Source organism: Salmo salar, chromosome ssa23 (genome assembly GCF_905237065.1).
Source record: "Salmo salar chromosome ssa23, Ssal_v3.1, whole genome shotgun sequence".
Taxonomy (NCBI): Eukaryota; Metazoa; Chordata; class Actinopteri; order Salmoniformes; family Salmonidae; genus Salmo; species Salmo salar.
In genome coordinates this window covers 45,047,242-45,070,028 of record NC_059464.1, presented here as the reverse complement: position 1 = coordinate 45,070,028, position 22,787 = coordinate 45,047,242, and the positions used below count along the sequence as shown (strand labels likewise).

At 40.6% G+C, this 22,787-nt stretch overlaps 1 protein-coding gene and 1 non-coding gene across 3 annotated transcripts in view; one reads left to right on the top strand and one right to left on the bottom strand.

The window, feature by feature from the left end:
* Positions 1–151: 151 nt before the first annotated feature.
* LOC106584747 (ATP-dependent Clp protease ATP-binding subunit clpX-like, mitochondrial) overlaps positions 152–22,787 on the bottom strand; it is a 77,012-nt gene continuing 54,376 nt past the window's right edge. For both annotated transcript variants that reach the window (XM_014170287.2, XM_014170288.2), the window contains exons 11-15: positions 8,152–8,316; positions 7,342–7,641; positions 3,229–3,321; positions 2,877–2,983; positions 152–2,168 (exon numbers count right to left, since the gene is read on the bottom strand). In XM_014170287.2, coding sequence (XP_014025762.1) covers positions 2,075–2,168; positions 2,877–2,983; positions 3,229–3,321; positions 7,342–7,641; positions 8,152–8,316 — 759 coding nt within the window. In that variant the 3' untranslated portion in view covers positions 152–2,074. The remainder of the gene's footprint in view (positions 2,169–2,876; positions 2,984–3,228; positions 3,322–7,341; positions 7,642–8,151; positions 8,317–22,787) is intronic.
* trnas-uga (transfer RNA serine (anticodon UGA)) lies at positions 2,318–2,394 on the top strand. The gene has a single exon. It is a non-coding gene; the product is annotated as a tRNA-Ser (tRNA).

The window sequence follows — 22,787 nt, the reverse complement described above, 5'->3', positions numbered from 1 at the left end:
GTAAACGATGGTAGTCATGGTGCCATAGCGATGGTAGTCATGGTGCCCCTCAGTGGTGCCACATGGCATTGCAAATGGAGTTTGAACAAAACAAAGAAGCTTTGACACAATCTACATTGAGAGTGTTAAAAACATGTAAGACAACAAATCATTCTGTACAGAGATATACATTTTATTTATAATATTTAAACAATCACATCAATAAATTGAGATTTTACATGTTATTATGATTGACCGTTGAGAAGAGAAGCATAAAGGAACTGAAAAGGAACACAAACAATTGTATTATTATGATGATGATTGTATTATAATAGCACATACCAGCATTACACGACATCGAACAGCCATGGTTCAGTGTGGATAGAAATAGTTAAAAGGCTTAATTGCAGAAGTGCCTAGTGATGGATTGAGGGACCATTTTAGTAACACGACGTACTGGAGCATTACTACATTGTGAGGTGGGTTTGTGAAGCTTGACCCAGCCAGAGCAAAGTAAAACATTCAGAAAGAATATCAGAGTAAGAATGCTGAATCTATGATCAGTTTATCCTTTTTAGAACATAATGAATACTAATATGAATAATAATGAATACGGATATGGACCGGGAGCACCTGATCCCAGGACAGCAACTCTGAAACCTTTTTGAATATCAAGCCCTTGCCTTGCTTGATATCGATCTAACAGTAGGTAACCCTGTGAGGTTAGAGAGAGCTGACAGATACATTCCCTAGAGAGCGGGTTTCTAGAGGGGGGGGTACAACACTACAGAAATTAACATTCTCAACATAAAAAAAAATAAAAATCATTACTACGATCAAACGGTCAGCATCTGAAAAAGCAGCATATTCCTTATATAGTACACTATTTTTAACCAGAGGTCCTGGTCAAATAGGGTGCCATTTTGGACGCATCTCCGCTCTGTTGAGTGTGCTGGAGTAGGGTGTAGTACGCTGTTATGATGTTTTCCCTAATGACAGGTGTGTTGCTGTGATACAAACGGATTCTAAACTCAGCACTGAAGCTTTAATACCAACATTTACAGCCCAGTTATGTTCATTATGAATACCGTTAAAATAGTAGACAGGAGGAAATATGGAGTTAAATTACTGCCAGTAAAGTTTTGGCACCAATTTAGCTCCATAGAAAAACAGCACAATAATGATGTGCTCATTATGGAATATCATACACCTAGAGACCTGGGTTCAAATACTACTTGAAATCATCTCAAATACTTTAGCTGGGCTCAATTGAACTTCACTGTTGCAATGGAACTAACAGCATATTACCAAAAGTACAAATCCCGCCCACCTGGCACTCTAAGCAGGCCAGAGAAAACACTCCAAAGTATGTATGTATGTATATATATATATATATATATATATATATATATATATATATACAATTTCAAATAGTATTTGAACCCCAAGGCATTAGTTGTATATTGTTATGTAACATTGAAGATTTTATACCTATTGTTCACTGAATACCTTTTTTGCACTATTGGTTAGAGCCTGTAAGTAAGCATTTCACTGTAAGGTCTATATACCTATTATATTCAGCGCACGTGACAAATAAACTTTGATTTGATAGTAAAACGGAACATTCCTAGCCCTGGTTAAGTCTTCAAGTGTACAATACGACCCCAGTAATGTTCTATTTGTTTCCATTGTCGTTTCAATCTGTCATCACCACAACACAAGAGGAGAGAAAACACAAAAATCACCTATTTAAATCCTTTTTTAAAGAATAGAAATGACACTACCTACCCCACAATTTTTAAATATATACACTATAGCAGGTCCATCTTCATTTTCTAACTTAAAGAATTAGCCTACTGTCCAATTCACAGGACCAAAATAAGGTACTTCTCGAGCTCAAATCCGTGTTGTTCATTATGAAAAGGGTTTTATGGTGTGGTTTTAGTAGTGGTCTACAGAGCCTGACGGAGGTCCGTTTAGATGGCTCAAGGGGCTGGAATTCCAGGAACCTACAGTTGGCTTCCAAATGTTCTAGAAGGTGTTCTAATGATTGTAGATGTAACAGTTGTTGAAATGAGTGACTGGACTGATCCGATCAGTTGTTAGCTGCTGCGTCCACCTGTCTGGGCCAGTTCTCCTCTTCAATACCAGAGTCATAGTCCTCCTCTGCTGCCTCCTTTGCTGGAGCCCTGGAAATATATTTACATCACATTTTAGTCATTTAGGAGACGCTCTTAGTTTTAGTTATGCAGAGAGAGAGACAGAGAGAACGAGGTAGGGTTAGTTATGCAGAGAGAGAGAGAGAGAGGGTCAGTATTAGTGGCATGGTCAGTTATTTGGTCCTGTGTGGCTCAGTTGGTAGAGCGTGGTGCTTGAAACGCCAGGGTTGTGGGTTTGATTCCCACGGGGGGACCAGTATGAAAATGTATGAACTCACTACTCTGGATAAGTGTTAGTTAGTGGTAGGGGAGCCGAGGTAGGGTTTGATGAGATGTGTTTTCACTTGGGCACATTACACGGGAACATCACGTCAGGGTTCTGTTTAGTATACCTCTGACATGATGAAACCAACAGGTAGGAACATAACACAGGAACATCACACGGGAACATCACACGGGAACTTCAGGTCAGGGTTCTGTTCTTAGTATACCTCTGACATGATGAAAACAACAGGTAGGACCTGCATGACTGATGGGGTTGATGTTTACCTCCTCTTTCACCAGGCGAGTCATTGAACAAGTCATTGTTATTTCCAATGACGGCCTGTTTTTTTCCCCTACGTTCTTTAGTGTAAAGTGTGTTTCTCTTCTTTTTCAGCCTAACTCAAAAAAAAACACTTGCCATTGTATAATATGATTTGAGAAGTGAGAATTAGAACCAAACAGGTGCTGACTGACCTGACGTATTGTGGTTCTGATTTGCCCAGGACGACGTCCTTGGTTAACTCCACAGCCATGATGTCTGAACATGGCACCTCAAACATGGGCTCCAGAAGAAGCTTTTCCTGTATTAAAAAAAAAGAGACATTTCACATAGCAAACTGAAACAGGACATGGACATGAAAGAATTAATTTAACCTTCATTACATCGTCACAGAAATCACTCACCATAATAGATATATCACTTATATTTCTCATCATCAATTGAAGCCATTGAGTGTATATTGTGACTGCTGATAAAAGACTCAAATACCCAACTTATAGGAATTGAGCACATTGTTATTGTGCATCATTTTCTGTACTGACTGACCATGATGGACCTCAGGCCACGGGCTCCAGTCTTCCTCTCCAGAGCCAGCCTGGCGATGGCCCTCAGAGCCTCTGTCGTTACATTCAGTTCACACTGAAACACAATGACAGCGACAGGAACACACTGGAGGTTAAAACAGGAACCGAGACACAAGCAGAATGTGATATGCACATCCAATGACCAAAAAAATATATATATATGTTTTATTGTCACATACACTGGATAGGTTCAGTGAAATGTGTTGTTTTACAGGGTCAGCCATAGTAGTACGGCGCCCCTGGAGCAAATTAGGGTTAAGTGCCTTGCTCAACGGTGCATTGGCTAATTTTTCACCTTGTCACCTTGGGTATTCGAACCAGCGACCTTTCAGTTACTGGTTCAATGCTCTAACCATTAGGATACCTGCCACACTAGACAAAACATGACATATAATTCTTAAAATAATTGTTATGTTTTTTGTGAACGTTTATCGTGAGTAATTTAGTAAATTCACCGGAGGTTTGCGCGGGGTATGCTAGTTCTGAACGTCACATGCTAATGGAAAAAGCTGTTTTTTGATATAAATATGAACTTGATTGAACAAAACATGCATGTATTGTATAACATAATGTCCTAGGTGTGTCATCTGATGAAGATCATCAAAGGTTAGTGCTGCATTTAGCCGTGGTTTTGTTTTTTGTGACATTATATGCTAGCTTGAAAAATGGGTGTCTGATTATTTCTGGCTGGGTACTCTGCTGACATAATCTAATGTTTTGCTTTCGTTGTAAAGCCTTTTTGAAATCGGACAGTGTGGTTAGATAAAGGAGAGTCTTGTCTTTAAAATGCTGTAAAATAGTCATATGTTTGAAAAATTGAAGTTTTTGTATTTTTGAGGAATTTGTAATTCGCGCCACGCCCATCATTGGATATTGGAGCAGGTGTTCTGCTAGCGGAACGTCTAGATGTAAGAGGTTAAGGAAATATGGCGCTGTACAACGTGACCGTTTCCACACTCCAATTGTAGGCTAACTAATACCCAAACGGAGATTCAGTGAAAATAACAATCTCATTGATTTAACACATATGATTAGTACATAATAAATTCAGTGACAATAAGATAATAATTGATCCGATTACGCTCATAAAATCACTGTCTCTATTCAATTATTATTTGTGTTTATTTCTCTGTGCATTAATTGGTGGGGAAAAACAGGTCTACGTAGCCTACTGTAGTCCACTACTTTTTTAAATGACAACATTCGTTCAGAACAATTAGCTTGATAGCAAGAGAACATGTAGCTCTCAAAAAGTATCAAGAAGAAAGGCGGATAATGAAAATCCAAGTTTCAGAGATGGACAGAGAGATATGCGTTCATCTCTCCATCTTTTCCCAATGCCAAGCCAGTGTGTCTTATTTGCAATGAAAATGTCGCTGTTTGCCAACAATTCCAATCTCAGACTAATTATGAATCTAAGCATAGAACTTTCAGTGGCCTTCCTGCCCCATATATAGGCCCGATGCAGAAACATTGAATTGGTAACTGCAAGCTGCACACACCGCTTTTTTTGCGGACATATTTCGTAACTTAAAACAGGTTAAATCTGCAGTTACAAGGAAGAGGGAAAACAGTCATGGACATGGTGGAAAGGCCTTTACTAGGAAGTTTGAGTTGTTGGATTTGGACTTGTTCTCTGGAAGGCGACTACACTTCAACACACTGAAGAAACGACAGGCTGCAGCACTGTCACAGAGGTGATGGAACATTTCATCAAGCAGCTGAGGGACAACTTCTCCAACAGATTTGAAGACTACAGCATGCCCAAGAATATCTTTGCATTTGTACGTGACCCTTTCACAGTCCGCCCAGGTGGAGAATTCTCCTCCCTTGCTAAGAAAAGGATACCCTCGCTGGATGAGTTTTTTAAACATGTAAATATACCCTTTATTTAACAAAATGCCTTCAGCTGTCCATCACTAATGTAAATAAAAACAGAATATCTAAGGGGCTTTTATATAACTATAATGCAGGGTTAACAATAATAATACTTTTTTCCCCCTTCCAAAAGAACACGGACACGGACAAATACTGATGCTCCAGATACTCAACTAGTCTAAAGAAGGCTAGTTTTAATGCTTCTTTAAAATCAGTACAACAGTTTTCAGCTGTGCTAACATAATTGCAACAAAAAAAAAGGGTTTTCTAATGATCAATTAGCCTTTTAAAAATGATAAACTTGGATTAGCTAACACAACGTGCCATTGAAACACAGGAGTGATGGTTGCTGATAATGGGCCTCTGTACGCCTATGTAGATATTAATTAGTTTTTTTTAAATCAGCTGTTTCCAGCTACAATAGTCATTTACAACATTAACAATGTCTACACTGTATTTCTGATCAATTTGATGTTATTTTATTGGACAAAGAAATGTGCTTTTCTTTCTAACAAGGACATTTCTAAGTGACCCCAAACTTTTGAACGGTAGTGTAGTTGTTCCCCTTGCTCTGCAAGGGCCGTGGCTTTTGTGGAGCGATAGGTAACGATGCTTCGGGGGTGACTGTTGTTGATGTGTGCAGAGGGTCCCTGGTTCGAGCCCAGGTAGGGGCGAGGAGAGGGATGGAAGCAAAGCTGTTACACAAGCCCAAACTATGAAAAACAGCCCCAGACCTCCACCAAACTTTACATTTTGCACTATGCATTCGGGCAGGTAGCGTTCTCTTGGCATCCGCCAAACCCAGATTTGGCCGTCGGACTGCCAGATGGTGAAACGTGATTCATCACTGCAGAGAACACATTTTCACTGCTCCAGAGTCCAATAGCGGTAAGCTTTACACCACTTTAGCCGACACTTGGCATTGCGCATGGTGATCTTAGGCCTGTGTGCGACTGCTCGGGCATTGAAAACCATTTCATGAAGCTCCCGACGAACAGTTCCTGTGCTGACGTTGCTTCCAGAGACAGTGTGGAACTAGGTACTGAGTGTTGCAACCGAGGACAGATGATTTTGGCGCGCTACGCGCTTCAGCACTCAGCAGTCCCTTTCTGTGAGCTTGTGTGGCATATCAATTCGCCGTTGAGCCGTTGTTGCTCCTAGACGTTTCCACTTCACAATGACAGCACTTACAGCTGACCAGGGCAGCTCTAGCAGGGCAGAAATTTGACAAACTGACTTGTTGGTGACGGTGCCACGTTGTGATAAAGGAATTTATATGTTAAATGTAATGACTAAAGAATTCCACCCTGAAACTGTATAACTGTGTGAAATGTATTAGAATTATAAGACTATAATCCAATAATGTGTGTATAAGACAAAAAACATTGTGTTACTATGTAGCAATGTGAGAAATGTATAGTTGAGACAACAAAGGACAACTGAACTACAGATGACCTAATTATAACGCTGTAACAGGAAAGAGGCCCCTTCAAAGGCCCCTCTAATCTAGGGAGGAGAGTAATGGCTAGAAACTGCCAGGCTGGTAGAAAAGTGATAAACTAGGAATGTGAACTGTGGGAAAAATACAGCCCGCCTAAAAGAAAGGTGGAGTTTCTATTGATAAGAATTCAGTTGTGTGTGTGTGTGTGTGTGTGTGTGTGTGTGTGTGTGTGTTAGTGTTATAAAAAGACTGCGTTCTCATTTTTTTACTTCAGAGCTCTCTGAATAAATAACTAACCTTTTGTAGAATCTGAGACTTTGCCTAATTCTTATTAACCTGAGCCTTACAACCTCGGAGAATTGATCAAAGCTTAAGTGATTGTTGAGTTATCATCATTGGGATTGAAAATTCTCGTGACACGTTGAAAGTCACTGAGCTCTTCAGTAAGGCCATTTTACTGCCAATGTCTATGGAGATTGCATGGCTGTGTGTGCTCGATTCTATAGACCTGAAATAGCCGAATCCACAAATTTGAAGGGGTGTCCAGATACATTTGTGTATATTATTTTAACGGTTATGACTACTTTTAGTTTCATGACGGTTATTTTAGTTTCATGACGGTCTTCATCCATAACCATGGGTTACACAGTTATACGGTAATTGTGCCAGCCCTAACTACTACTAATTACCTTGTCCATGTTGAACCGGGCCTAGTACAAGGGTATGACAGTGTTGGGTGGTTCTACTACTAATTACCTTGTCCATGTTGAACAGGGCCTGGTACTGGGGTATGACGGCGTTGCGTGGTTCTGTCAGGATACGGACCAGCGTCTCTTCATCCAGACTGTGTAGAGGCACCACGACAGGCAGACGCCCTACAAACTCCGGGATCATCCCAAACTCAATGAGGTCCCGGGCCTCCACGAGCTTCAGCAGACGGTCCTTCTCCTCCATCTCTGCCACCATGTCTGTCTGTTCACTACTGTTAGCCAGGTCGGCTGCTGCCGCCGCACGACGACCCTTACCCATGTTGGAGGGCGTGCCAAAGCCCAAGTACTAGAAGGAGAAGAAGATTAGTGGGTGTGTTGAAGTCCAGCTACTAGACAAAAGAACAGGGGGGGGTTAAGTAAGCTTGTAAAATACTGAAGAAATTAGACATCTGAGGAAGACCGCCAGGTCTAGACATTCATGTTACATTCCTGAAAATACATTAAAATGGACAAATAACTAAACTGCTCAGATAAGAGACACTCTCTGTTGACCAAGTATTTTAGAACAGTGATAAGAGAGGAACTAATCAGAGGACTACAGCCTTTTTATAGATCTGGGTAGATACACGGAGGACTACAGCCTTTTTATAGATCTGGGTAGATACACGGAGGACTACAGCCTTTTTATAGATCTGGGTAGATACACGGAGGACTACAGCCTTTTTACAGGTCTGGGTGGATACATAGAGGACTACAGCCTTTTTACAGGTCTGGGTGGATACATAGAGGACTACAGCCTTTTTACAGATCTGGGTGGATACATAGAGGGAAAATAATAACTATATTTCTTACTCACCTTCTCATTCTTCCGTCTGCTGACGATTCTGTCGAGTCCGTTGAAGGCCCCTGACGCTACGAACAGGATGTTAGTGGTGTCCACCTGCACCGTCTCTCCCCTCAACTTCCGGGAGTTCTTCTCTGGAACGTTCACTATCGTGCCCTCCAAGAGTTTGAGCAGACCCTACAAACAAAACAGTTGTCAAACACTAATGCCTCCCATACCATATAAAATGCCTTCAGAAAGTATTTCACACCTCTTGACTTTTTACACATTTTGTTATGTTACAAAGTGGGATTCAAATGGATTTGTAAAATTTGTCAACTATCAACACAAAATTATATAATAATTTTTTTGAATGAAAATAAAATAGATAAGTATTCACACCCTCGAGTCAATACATGTTAGTCACCTTTGACAGCGATTACAGCGGTGAGTCTTTCTGGGTAAGTCTTTTAGAGCTTTGCACATCTGGATTGTACAATATTTGCACATTATTATTTTTAAAATTCTTCAAGCTCTGTCAAGTTGGTTGTTGATCATTGCTAGACAGACATTTTCAAGTTTTGCCATAGATTTTCAAGACAAAGTCAAAACTGTAACTAGGCTATTCAGGAACATTCAATGTCGTCTTAGTAAGCAACTCCAGTGTATATTTGGCCTTGTGTTTTAGGTTATTGTCCTGCTGAAAAGTGAATTTGTCTCCCAGTGTCTATTAGAAAGCAGACCGAAGGTTTTCGTCCTCTAGGATTTTGCCTATGCTTAGCTCTATTCCGTGTCTTTTTATCCTAAAAATACTCCCTAGTTTTTGCCGATGACAAGCATACCCATAACATGATACAGCCACCTCCCTGCTTCAAAATATGAAGTGTGGTACTCAGTGATATGTTTGGGACAAATCCAACACATCACTTTGTATTCAGGACACAAAGTTAATTTCTTTACACATATTTTGCAGTATTCATTTAGTGCCATACTGCAAACAGGATGCATGTTTTGGAATATTTGTATTCTGTCATTTATGTTAGTATTGTGGAGTAACTACAATATTGTTGATCTATCCTCAGTTCTCCTATCCCAGCCATTAACCTCTAACTGTTTTAATGTCACCATTGGACTCATGGCGAAATCCCTGAACGGTTTCCTTCCTCTCAGGCAACTGAGTTAGGAAGGATGCCTGTATCTTTGTAGTGACTGTGCGCATTGATGCACCATTCAAAGTGTAATTAACAACTTCACCATGCTCAAAGGAATATTGAATGTCTGCTTTATTACCCATCTACCAATAGGTGCACTTCTTTGCAAGGCATCGGAAAACCTTCCTGGTCTGTGTGGTTGAATCTGTGTTTGAAATTCACTGCTCGACTGAGGGATCTTACAGATAACTGTATGTGTGGGGTACAGAGATGTAATTATTTAAAAATCATGTTGAACACTATTACTGCACACAGAGTGATTCCATGCAACTTATTGTGTGACTTGTTAAGCACACTTTTACTCCTGAACTTATTTAGGCTACATTGAATATTTATTGATTCAAAACATTTCAACTTTTTATTTTTAATTAATTTGTAAACATTTCTAAAAACGTAATTCCACTTTGACATTATGGGGTATTGAGAGACAGAGACACAACATCTCAATTTAATCCGCTTTTAAATTCAGGCTGTAACACAACAAAATGAGGAAAAGGTCAAGGAGTGTGAATACTTTCTGCAGGCACTGTAAATCACATAGGAGACTGAGAGCAGCAGGTATCACCTTATGATGTACAATCTATTCCCAGAGGATAGCACTTAAAAGTATTAATGAAAACAGAGAGAGCAAGAAAGAGATGCAGAGAGGGGGGGAGGCGGGAGAGAGAGAGAGGGAGAGAGGGGGTGGGGAGAGAAGGGAGGAAGACAGAGAGAGAGAGAGAGAGAGAGACAGGGAGAGAGGGGGCGGGGAGAGGAGGGAGGGAGGGAGGGAGAGGGAGGTAGGGAGAGGGGCGGGGAGAGAAGGGAGGGAGGGAGACAGAGAGAGGGAGGGAGAGAGACAGGGAGAGAGAGACAGGGAGCGACAGGGAGAGAGAGACAGGGAGCGACAGGGAGAGAGAGACAGGGAGCGACAGACAGGGAGCGACAGGGAGAGAGAGACAGGGAGAGGGAGGGAGAGAGAGACAGGGAGAGGGAGGGAGAGAGACAGGGAGAGGGAGGGAGGGAGAGAGAGAGACAGGGAGAGGGAGGTGGGGAGAAGAGGAAGGAGACAGAGAGAGAGCCCCATCCACCAAACTACCAGTTGTGAAACAGGGAAGGGACTCAGGGGGTATGCTAATTTCGTAAAGAGCAGACCTAACTCACTCCATTAAATTAATCAAAACAGGAACATTTTACATTTGGCTAGAAATTCAAAAGGAAATGATCTTACAGAGAAAAATGTCCTCCTGTGTGCTACCTACAGTGAGGGAAAAAAGTATTTGATCCCCTGCTGATTTTGTACGTTTGCCCACTGACAAAGAAATTATCAGTCTATTATTTTAATGGTAGGTTTATTTGAACAGTGAGAGACAAAATAACAACAACAAAAAATCCATAAAAACGCATGTCAAAAATGTTAGAAATTGATTTGCATTTTAATTATCGTACAACAGACCACGTATTCACCCTGCACACGCAAATTGACAAACAAACAAATCAAAACAAAGGCAAAGTCTTCTCATGCTTTGTTGATTTAAAAAAAGCCTTCGACTCAATTTGGCATGAGGGTCTGCTATACAAATTGATGGAAAGTGGTGTTGGGGGAAAAACATACAACATTATAAAATCCATGTATACAAACAAAAGTGTGCGGTTAAAATAGGCAAAACACACATCTCTTCCCATAGGGCCGTGGGGTGAGACAGGGATGCAGCTTAAGCCCCACCCTCTTCAACATATATATCAATGAATTGGCGAGGGCACTAGAAGTCTGCAGCACCCGGCCTCAGCCTACTAGAATCTGAAGTCAAATGTCTACTGTTTGCTGATGATCTGGTGCTTCTGTCACCAACCAAGGAGGGCCTACAACAGCACCTAGATCTTCTGCAGATTCTGCCAGACCTGGGCCCTGGCAGTAAATCTCAGTAAGACCAAAATAATAGTGTTCCAAAAAAGGTCCAGTCGCCAGGACCACAAATACAAATTCCATCTAGACACCGTTGCCCTAGAGCTCACAAAAAAACTATACATACCTTGGCCTAAACATCAGCGCCACAGGTAACTTCCACAGAGCCGTGAACCATCTGAGAGTCAAGGCAAGAAGGGCATTCAAAAGGAATATAAAATTCGACATACCAATTACAATCTGGCTAAAAATAGTTGACTCAGTTATAGAACCCATTGCCCTTTATGGTTGTGAGGTCTGGGGTCCGCTCACCAACCAAGATATCCCAAAATGGGACAAACACCAAATTGAGACTCTGCATGCAGAATTCTGCAAAAATATCCTCCGTGTACAACGTAAAACACCAAATAATGCATGCAGAGCAGAATTAGGCCAAAACCCGCTAATTATCAAAATACAGAAAAGAGCCGTTACATTCTACAACCACCTAAAAGGAAGTGATTACCAAACCTTCCATAACAAAGCCATCACCTACAGAGAAATGAACCTGGAGAAGAGTCCCCTAAGCAAGCTGGTCCTGGGGCTCTGTTCACAAACACACACAGACATCACAGACACCCAGGACAGCAACACAATTAGACCCAACCAAATCATGAGAAAACAAAAAGATTACTTGACACATTAGAAAGAATTAACAAAAAAACAGAGCCAACTAGAATGCTATTTGGCCCTAAACAGAGAGTACACAGTGGCAGAATACCTGACCACTGTGACTGACCCAAACTTAAGGAAAGCTTTGACTATGTACAGACTCAGTGAGCATAGCCTTGCTATTGAGAAAGGCCGCCGTAGGCAGACCTGGCTCTCAAGAGAAGACAGGCTATGTGCACATTGCCCACAAAATGAGGAGGAAACAGAGCTGCACTTCCTAACCTCCGGCCAATTGTATGACCATATTAGAGACACATATTTCCCTCAGATTACACAGATCCACAAAGCATTCGAAAACAAACCCGATTTTGATAAACTCCCAAATCTACTGGGTGAAATACCAGTGTGCCATCACAGCAGCAAGATTTGTGACCTGTTGCCACAAGGGCAGAAGAACAAACACCATTGTAAATACAACCCATTTTTATGTTTATTTATTTTCCCTTTTGTACTTTAACCATTTGCACAACACTGTATATATACATAATATGACATTCGTAATAGAGGTCGACCGATTAATCGGCATGGCCGATTAATTAGGGTCGATATCAAGTTTTCATTACAATCGGTAATGAGCATTTTTGGACGCCGATTATGGCTAATTACATTGCATTCCACGAGGAAACTGCGTTGAAGGCTGACTACCTGTTATGTGAGTGCAGCAAGGAGCCAAGGTAAGTTGCTAGGTACCATTAAACTTATCTTATAAAAAACAATCAATCTTCACATAATCACTAGTTAAACTAGTAATATCATCAACCATGTGTAGTTATCTAGCTTGTCCTGCGTTGCATATAATCAATGTGGTGCCTGTTAATTTATCATCGAATCACAGCCTCCATCGCCAAACGGGTGATGATTTAACAAAAGTACAATCGTTGCACAAATATACCTAACCATAAACATCAATGCCTTTCTTAAAATCAACACACAGAAGTATATATTTTTAAACCTGCATATTTAGTTGGCCTCCAACTGCTCTTAAATGCAAGTAAAACTAAATGCATGCTATTCAACCGATCGCTGCCCGCACCTGCCTGCCCGCCCGTCCAGCATCACTACTCTGGACAGTTCGGACTTAGAATATTTGGACAACTACAAATACCTAGGTGTCTGGTTAGACTGTAAACTCTCCTTCCAGACTCACATTAAGCATCTCCAATCCAAAATCAAATCTAGAATCGGCTTCCTATTTCACAACAAAGCATCCTTCACTCATGCTGCTAAACATACCCGCGTAAAACTGACCAATCTACCAATCCTCAACTTTGGTGATGTCATTTACAAAATAGCCTCCAACACGCTACTCAACAAATTGGATGCAGTCTATCACAGTGCCATCCGTTTTGTCACCAAAGCCCCATATACTTCCCACCACTGCGACCTGTATGCTCTCGTTGGCTTGCCCTCGCTTCATTGTCGTCGCCAAACCCACTGGCTCCAGGTCATCTACAAGTCTCTGCTAGGTAAAGCCCCACCTTATCTCAGCTCACTGGCCACCATAGCAGCACCCACCCGTAGCACGCGCTCCAGCAGGTATATCTCACTGGTCATCCCCAAAGCCAATTCTTCCTTTGGCCGCCTTTTCTTCCAGTTCTCTGCTGCCAATGACTGGAACGAACTGCAAAAATCACTGAAGCTTGAGACTCATATCTCCCTCACTAGCTTGAAGCACCAGCTGTCAGAGCAGCTCACAGATCACTGCACCTGTACATAGCCCATCTGTAAATAGCCCATCCCCATACTGTATTTAGTTATCTTGCTCCTTTGCACCCCAGTATCTCTACTTGAACATTCATCTTCTGCACATCTACCATTCCAGTGTTTAATTGCTATATTGTAATTACTTTGCCACCATGGCCTATTTATTGCCCTACCTCCCTTATCCTACCTCATTTGCACACACTGTATATAAACTTTTTCTACTGTATGTTTGTTTATTCCATGTGTAACTCTGTGTTGTTGTATGTGTCGAACTGCTTTGCTTTATCCTGGCCAGGTCGCAGTTGTAAATGAGAACTTGTTCTCAACTAGCCTACCTCGTTAAATAAAGGTGAAATAAAACAAATAGGTAAAAGAAATTCATGTTAGCAGGCAGCACAGAAGAAAAAAAAAATGTATGAAATGTATGCATTCACTACTGTAAGTCGCTCTGGATAAGAGCGTCTGCTAAATGACTAAAATGTTAAAAAAAGTAAAATGTAATATTAACTAGGGAAATTGTGTCACTTCTCTTGCGTTCATTGCACGCAGAGTCAGGGTATATGCAACAGTCTGGCCCGCCTGGCTCGTTGCGAACTAATTTGCCAGAATTTTACATAATTATGACATAATATTGAAGCTTGTGCAATGTAACAGCCATATTTAGATAAAATACGGAACGGTTCCGTATTTCACTGAAAGAATAAACGTTTTGTTTTTGAAATGATAGTTTCCGTATTTGACCATATTAATGACCTAAGGCTTGTATTTCTGTGTTTATTATATTATAATTAAGTTTATGATTTGATAGAGCAGTGGTAGGCAGCAGCAGGCTCGTAAGCATTCATTCAAACAGCACTTTCCTGCGTTTGCCAGCTGCTCTTCGCAATGCTTGAAGCACAGAGCTGTTTATGACTTCAAGCCTATCAACTCCCGAGATTAGGCTGGCAATACTATAGTGCCTATAAGAACATCCAATAGTCAAAGGTATACGAAATACAAATGGTATAGAGAGAAATAGTCGACGCGTCATAATTCCTATAATAACTTGCGGCTGAACTTGAAAGGGGTTCCTTCATTATTTTACTGTTCATGTCTTCCATAGAGAATGTCTTGATCTACTTCAAATAAGGTCTGTATTTCGTGCAGGCTTAAACCGCCACAGCGTTTTGATACACGTGTAAATCTCACTAGGATAAGGTAACGTTTGTCAACATATTTTCATAAATCCACTCAACAATTTAAAAAAAATTCTTTGCTTATATTTAGCCAATATTGATCAGAGTTACCTTGTCCTATTGATATCTACACAGTTATTAAATTGGCAAGGTGGTGTACGCCTACATGAAACACAGACCTTATTGGAAGTGAATCTAAAAACATCCTATGGAATAAATGAATGAAGGAACCGCTTTCAGATTTTGCTGGAAGCTGTCATGGGAATTATGACTCACACTTTGGTAGTCAATTCTTACCATGCCCATTATTAAAATAGGATTTCCTGCATATAGAAATTACAGTTTTTGTTTTCAACATTCATCACAGGTAACTTAAACTCTATTTTTATTATTCAAACAGTTGAGAGTATTTGTGTCTCCTAAGCACTCTTCAGTATCCTTGTCACTTCAGAGAGCTGTGTGTGTGGACGATTATATACATTTTACAGATGGCAGAGAAAAGCAGAGCACCAGTGTGGGACTATTACATTGAATTGGCACCAGGGAAAGCAAGGTGTCTTATTTGTGATAAAGATGTAAGCATGGGTTCAGCAATGGCTAAATCAAAAAATACCCCAAACCTGTGGAATCACCTTAAGAACATCCATCCAAAAGCCCATAAGGAAGCAATGATGAAAAAAAGCAAACGCAAATTCTTCACAAGGAAAAAGTGATAGACAGTTCACAGACATCGCAGGCTACAATCTTACAACTTTTTAATAAACAAGCAAAATGGCAGGACAAAGACCCGAGAAGATGGATGAAGCAATTATTGAGATGATTGCCACTGACAACCAACCATTCACAGTGGTGTCTGACGTTGGTTTTCAGCGGCTGATTACTCTTGCTGAACCCCGGTACAGGATCAAAGATTACTAATTATTTCGCACAGAAATGCTAGATAAAAACACATGAAAGAGTTGTGATGAAAGTGAAGAATCTGGTGGCACCAGTGAACGCTCCACACATGGCATTCACAACTGACTGCTGGTCAGGCACTACAGAGTCCCTGATGAGCCTTACTGGACATTTCATTGACAATGTCTGGACAAGAAAGCAGGTTGTGCTGAATGTCAAGACTATGACTGGATCACACACAGGAAACAACATCAGAGAGATGTTTTTGGCCGTGTTGGAATACTGGGAAATCCACACAGAACGTGTAGTGTTGGTCCTCAGGGATAGTGAGACAAACATGGTGAAAGGTATGAGACTGGCAGAGCTTCCAGACTTCAGCTGCAGTGCACACACCCTACAGCTTGTAATCAATGATGGCCTATCCAGTCAGAAAGCTGTGCTATTATTGTGACATTATTGCCATGTTGAAGAGCTGTGCAACTTACTTTGACCACTCTGTACTGGCCAAACAGAGGCTGAGGGCCATTCAGGAAGAGCTTGGCCTTCCCAAACACAGCATCATCCAAGCAGTTCAAACTCACTGGAACTCAACACTACACATGTTGCAGAAGATGTTTGAACAGAGGCGCGCACTGAATGTGTATGCAGGTGAATACGGACACATCAGCAGTTTGTCTGCTGCACAGTGGGACATTGTCTCTAACCTAATTGAGACTCTGGCACCTATGGAGGAGGTGACAGTGGAGATGAGCCACTCCAACTCTACAGCAGCATGCATCATCCCCAGTGTGTCGGTGCTGAAGCTGAAGCTGATGCTGCAGCAGGAGGGTTCTTCTACTCAAGGCATCAAAACTTTACGGAAGACCACGTTGGACAGTCTGACAAGGAGGTTCTCCAAGGCCGAGGAGACAAACTGCCTGGTGCTGGCAACTGTCCTGGATCCACGTTACAAGAGCTAAGCCTTCACCTCAGGGACAGCACTAGAGAAAGCAAAAGAGTGGCTGAAGGAGGAGTCTGACCTACTAAGGAAACCAAATACCAGAGCCACAGCAGATGGGACGAGTGAAGAGGAGGACACAGATCCAGGTGCAAAAAAAAGCAGAGTCTCCAGGTAGATCAGCCACCCAGTCTGGTGGACAGCCTCTACGCTAGAATCCTTGGAAGCCAAGAGGGCAGGGCTGAAGTCCAGTGCAGTTTTGAAACTGAGTTGAAGCATTACCTCACAGAGTCATTGACAGAAAAAGCGGCTTGCCTTTGGAGTGGTGGAAGCAGAATGAGGACAAATTTCAATCACTCGCTCCACTGGCAAAGAAGTTACCTCTGTCCTCACCTTCTTCGGTCCCAAGCAAGAGAGTGTTCAGTGAGGTGGGAATCATTTATGATAAGCTGAGGAGCAGACTGACAGGGGACCATGCAGACTAGCTCTGCTTTCTGCACTACAACCTTAAACTTCTTAACTGGGAATATTGAAGACCCACAAAAGCTGGTGGTTCCTTTTAACATATGTTCTCATGTTCTGAGCAAGGAACTTAAACGGTAGCTTATTTTACATGGCACATATTGCACTTTTACTTTCTTGTCCAACACTTTTTCCATTATTTAAACCAAATTGAACATGTTTCATTATTTATTTGAGACTAAATTGATTTTATTGATGTATTATATTAAGTGACAATAAAAGTGTTCATTCAGTATTGTTGTAATTGTCACTATTACAAATGTTGTTTTTTTTGATCCTCCAATAATCGGTATTAAAATCATTATCGGTCGACCTCTAATTTGTAATATCTTTATTATTTTGGAACATCTGTGAGTGTAATGTTTACTGTTCATTTTGAATAGTTTATTTAACTTTTGTATATTATCTACTTCACTTGCTTTGGCAATGTTAACATATGTTTCCCGTGCCAATAAAGCCCCTTGAATTGAATTTTGAGAGGGAGAGGGGGAGATAGAGACAGAGAGGGAGACAGGGAGGGAAAGAGACACGGAGAGGGGGGTGGGGAGTGAATCCTTTCTGAAGTCACTGTATAACATTAGGTCTATAACAAGGTAACAGGACCTACAAACATACATTGACATCAAGGACCCTGGCTGTGAGGTTAAAAGTCAACAACACCCAGCCAGAACATTGAACTGCAGTAGCTGTTAATATAGGCCATTTAGCAGACATTTTTATCAAACGGCATTATTACAATAGGACTATCGTTACAATAGGACTAATATGACTATCACTACAATAGGACTAATATGACTATCATTAAAATAGGACTACCGTTACAATAGGACTAATATGACTATTGTTACAACAGGACTATCGTTTCAATAGGACTATCGTTTCAATAGGACTAATATGAGTATCATTAAAATAGGACTACCGTTACAATAGGACTAATATGACTATTGTTACAACAGGACTATTGTTACTAATACAGTTGAAGTCGGAAGTTTACATACACTTATGTTGGAGTCATTAAAACTCGTTTCCCAACCACTCCACAAATTTCTTGTTAACAAACTATAGTTTTGGCAAGTCGGTTAGGACATCTACTTTGTGCATCACACTTGTAATTTTTCCAACAATTGTTTACAGACAGATTATTTCACTCATAATTCACTGTATCACAATTCCAGTGGGTCAGAAGTTTACATACACTAAGTTGACTGTGCCTTTAAACAGCTTGGAAAATTCCAGAAAATGATGTCATGGCTTTAAGAAGCTTCTGATAGGCTAATTGACATCATTTGAGTCAATTGGAGGTGTACTTGTGGATGAATTTCAAGGCCTACCTTCAAACTCAGTGCCTCTTTGCTTGACATCATGGGAAAATCAAAAGAAATCAGCCAAGACCTCAGAAAAAAAATCGCAGGCCTCCACAAGTCTGGTTCATCCTTAGGAGCAATTTCCAAACGCCTGAAGGTACCACGTTCATCTTTACAAACAATAGTATGTAAGTATAAACACCATGGGACCACGCAGCCATCATACCGCTCAGGAAGGAGATGCGTTGTCTCCTAGAGATGAATGTACTTTGGTGCAAAAAGTGCAAATCAATTCCAGAACAACAGCAAAGTACCTTGTGAAGATGCTGGAGGAAACAGATACAAAAGTATCTATACCCACAGCAAAACGAGTCCTATATCAACATAACCTGAAAGGCCGCTCAGCAAGGAAGAAGCCACTGCTCCAAAACCACCATTAAAAAGCCAGACTATGGTTTGCAACTGCACATGGGGACAAAGATCGTATTTTTTTGAGAAATGTCCTGTAGTCTGATGAAACAAAAATATAACTGTTTGGCCATAATGACCATCGTTATGTTTGGAGGAAAAAGGGGGAGTCTTGCAAGCCAAAGAACACCATCCCAACCGTAAAGCACGGGGGTGGCAGCATCATGTTGTGGAGGTGCTTTGCTGCAGGAGGGACTGGTGCACTTCACAAAATAGATGGCATCATGAGGAAGGAAAATTATGTGGATATATTGAAGCAACATCTTAAGACATCAGTCAGGAAGTTAAAGCTTGGTCGCAAATGGGTCTTCCAAATGGACAATGACCCCAAGCATACTTCCAAAGTTGTGGCAAAATGGCTTAAGCACAACAATGTCAAGGTATTGGAGTGGCCATCACAAAGTCCTAACCTCAATCCTATAGATCATTTGTGGGCAGAACTGAAAAAGTGTGTGCGAGCGAGGCGGCCTACAAACCTGACTCAGTTACACCAGCTGTCTGGAGGAATGGGCCAAAATTCACCCAACTTATTGTGGGAAGCTTGTGGAAGGCTACCCGAAACGTTTGACCCAAGTTAAACAATTTAAAGGCAATGCTACCAAATACTAATTGAGTGTATGTAAACTTCTGACCCACTGGGAATATGATGAAAGAAATAAAAGCTGAAACAAATCATTCTCTCTACTATTATTCTGACATTTCACCTTCTTAAAATAAAGTGGTAATCCTAACTGACCTAAAACAGGGAATTTTTACTAGGATTAAATGTCAGGAATTGTGAAAAACTGAGTTTAAATGTATTTGGCTAAGGTGTATGTAAACTTCCAACTTCAACTGTAGGACTATTACAATATGACTATAATTACAATAGGACTAGCATTACAGCAGGACTAATAGGACTATTATTACAATAGGACTACCATGACAATAGGACTATTATTACAAAGGACTATTATTACAATAGGACTAATAGGACTAGTACCACAATAGGACTAACAGGACTATCATTACATCAGGACAAATAGGACTACCATTACAATAGGACTAATAGGACTATTGCTACAATAGGACTATTGCTACAATAGGACTATCATTACAATAGGACTAATATGACTATCATTACAATAGGACTATCACAGTAGGACTATCATCACAATATGACTAATAGGACTATTATTATAATAGGACTATATATGACTATTACAGTAGGACTATATATGTAATGCTGTACAAGGCGCTGTACGTCAGATATGTAAATATCTGTATGCTGGCACGTTGCATGACACAGAAAGACTTTCCTAATGGATACAAGTAAAGTAGCATTATTAGAGGTATGTAGAGGACGGCAGGTGTTTTAACATTAACTAAAGTATCATTTTTAATTTGACCTTTATTTAACTAGGCAAGTCAGTTAAGAACAAATTCTTATTTTCAATGACGGCCTAGGAACAGTGGATTAACTGCCTTGTTCAGGGGCAGAATTACAGATTTTTACCTTGTCAGCTCGGGGATTCGATCTTGCAACTTTTCGGTTCCAAGTCCAACGCTCTAACCACTAGACTACCTGCCGCCCCAAAATCATTCGACGGTGTATAAGACGGCAGGTGTTTGAGCATTAAATAAAGTATCATTCAGGGATGCAAAATGGTGAGGGCCTAAAATCTTTTTTGTTGCATCGAAACATGCAAAAAAAATCCCTGTTGGGGAAATGCAGGTTTTAACTAATTAAAGAACAAAGAATATGATCTACATGATCAGTCTCTGTGTGTAAAATGAAGTGGTTCATGTGAAACTGACTCACAGCAACAACAAAAAATGAAAGAAAGCAATCCAATGTTATTTGTTGCCTAGACTTTATTTACTTTACTCAAACTTTACTTTACTCAAACAATACACTAATATTGTAGTTAGCCATGACAGCCTTTTTAATAGAAGGCTTGCGGCCACACACATCTAAATATTGCACTTGGGGGGGGGCAAACATCTTAACCTGTTGGGGATAGGGGGCAGTATTTGCACGGCCGGATAAAAAAACGTACCCGATTTAATCTGGTTACTACTCCTGCCCAGTAACTACAATATGCATATAATTAGTAGATTTGGATAGAAAACACTCTAAAGTTTCTAAAACTGTTTGAATGGTGTCTGTGAGTGTAACAGAACTCATATGGCAGTCAAAACCCTGAGACAAATCCTAACAGGAAGTGGAAATCTGATGTGTGGAATCACTTTCAAGCTTTGCCATTGAAACACACAGGGACTTATTAATCATTTAGCACTTCATAAGGCTTCCACTAGATGTCAACAGTCTTTACAAAGTGGTTTGAGTCTTCTATGGTAGAAACTGACCCAAAGAGAGCCTTGGGAAGTTGGTCACAGGGGGAGGGCCATTACTACTATGACGCGGGCGCCCATGGGAACCCTTTTGTTCCGAAACGTTTAGTAAGACAATGCAATCGTCCGCCTTGAATATTATTGAAGCTCTGGTTGAAAAAGGCCCTAAAGATTTATGTTATACAACGTTTGAACGAACGTAAATATATATTTTTTGGCACATTCGTGACGACAAGTCCCGCGCGCTTCAGTACATTATGAGTAGCCTTCGGAACGCGCTAACAAGAAGGAACTATTGGGACATAAATTATAAATTCTTTCGAACAAAACTACATTTGTTGTGGACCTGGGATTCCTGGAAGTGCCTTCTGATGAAGATAATCAAAGGTAAGGGAATATTTACAATAGTATATTTGATTTTAGATGGTTCCAAGATGGCGCTAACATGTATCGCCTAGCCTATTTTTCTGAGCATACAACGTCGTTTATTGCAAAGTGTGATTTCCCAGTAAAGTTATTTTGAAATCTGGCAATGCGGTTGCATTCACGAGATGTTAATCTATAATTCTTTGAATGACATTATTACATATTAACAATGTCTTCGAATAGTAATTTTGTAAATTGTAGCACTGATTCACCGGAAGCATTTGAGGGAAAATATTTTCTGAACGTCACGCTGTAAAATGCTGTTTTTATATATAAATATGAACTTTATCGAACAAAAAATGCATGTATTGTGTAACATGATGTCCTAGGAGTGTCATCTGATGAAGATTGTCAAAGGTTAGTGCTGCATTTAGCTGTTTTGGGTATTTGTGATGCATGCTAGTTGCTTGGAAAATGGCTGTGTGATTTTTTTTGGCAGGGTACTCTCCTAACATAATCTAATGTTTTGCTTTTGCTGTAAAGCCTTTTTTGAAATCGGACAACGTGGTTCGATTCAGGAGAGGTGTATCTATAAAATGGTGTAAAATAGTCATATGTTTGAGAAATTGAAGTTATAGCATATAGAGGTATTTGTATTTCGCGCAACGCGATCCCACTGGCTGTTGACTAGGCAAGCGTCCCACGTTCCCAGACAGGTTAAAGTAGTAAAAATGTAATAACCCCCCCTCACTCACACACAAGTGTTACTGTCAAGTTCAACACAACAAAAGCAATATCTTTGGGCTACACTTCAGGTTATTACATTGTACACTTTCTGCCTGTGGACATCTGTTCTACAATGTGCCAGCAGAGCATGATACCCTTTGTTGGCATAATTTATCTATTTCAGGCAGAGAGTACACCTGGCATACCCCTTTTTATCCACTGTATTGAAGAAGTGAGAAAGAGGGAAAGTGTGTTGTGTTCCTTTCACCTCTATAGTGGCATCCAGCTTAAGCCAGGCCCAGCTCCAGCTACACTTGATCCATGAATCCTCTTGTTTAACAAGCAACGCCTCATTTTCACCTAATTCTCTCATTCTAAAAATTAACCACATGCTGTAGAGGGAAAACATTAGTTCACAGATAGTTAGTT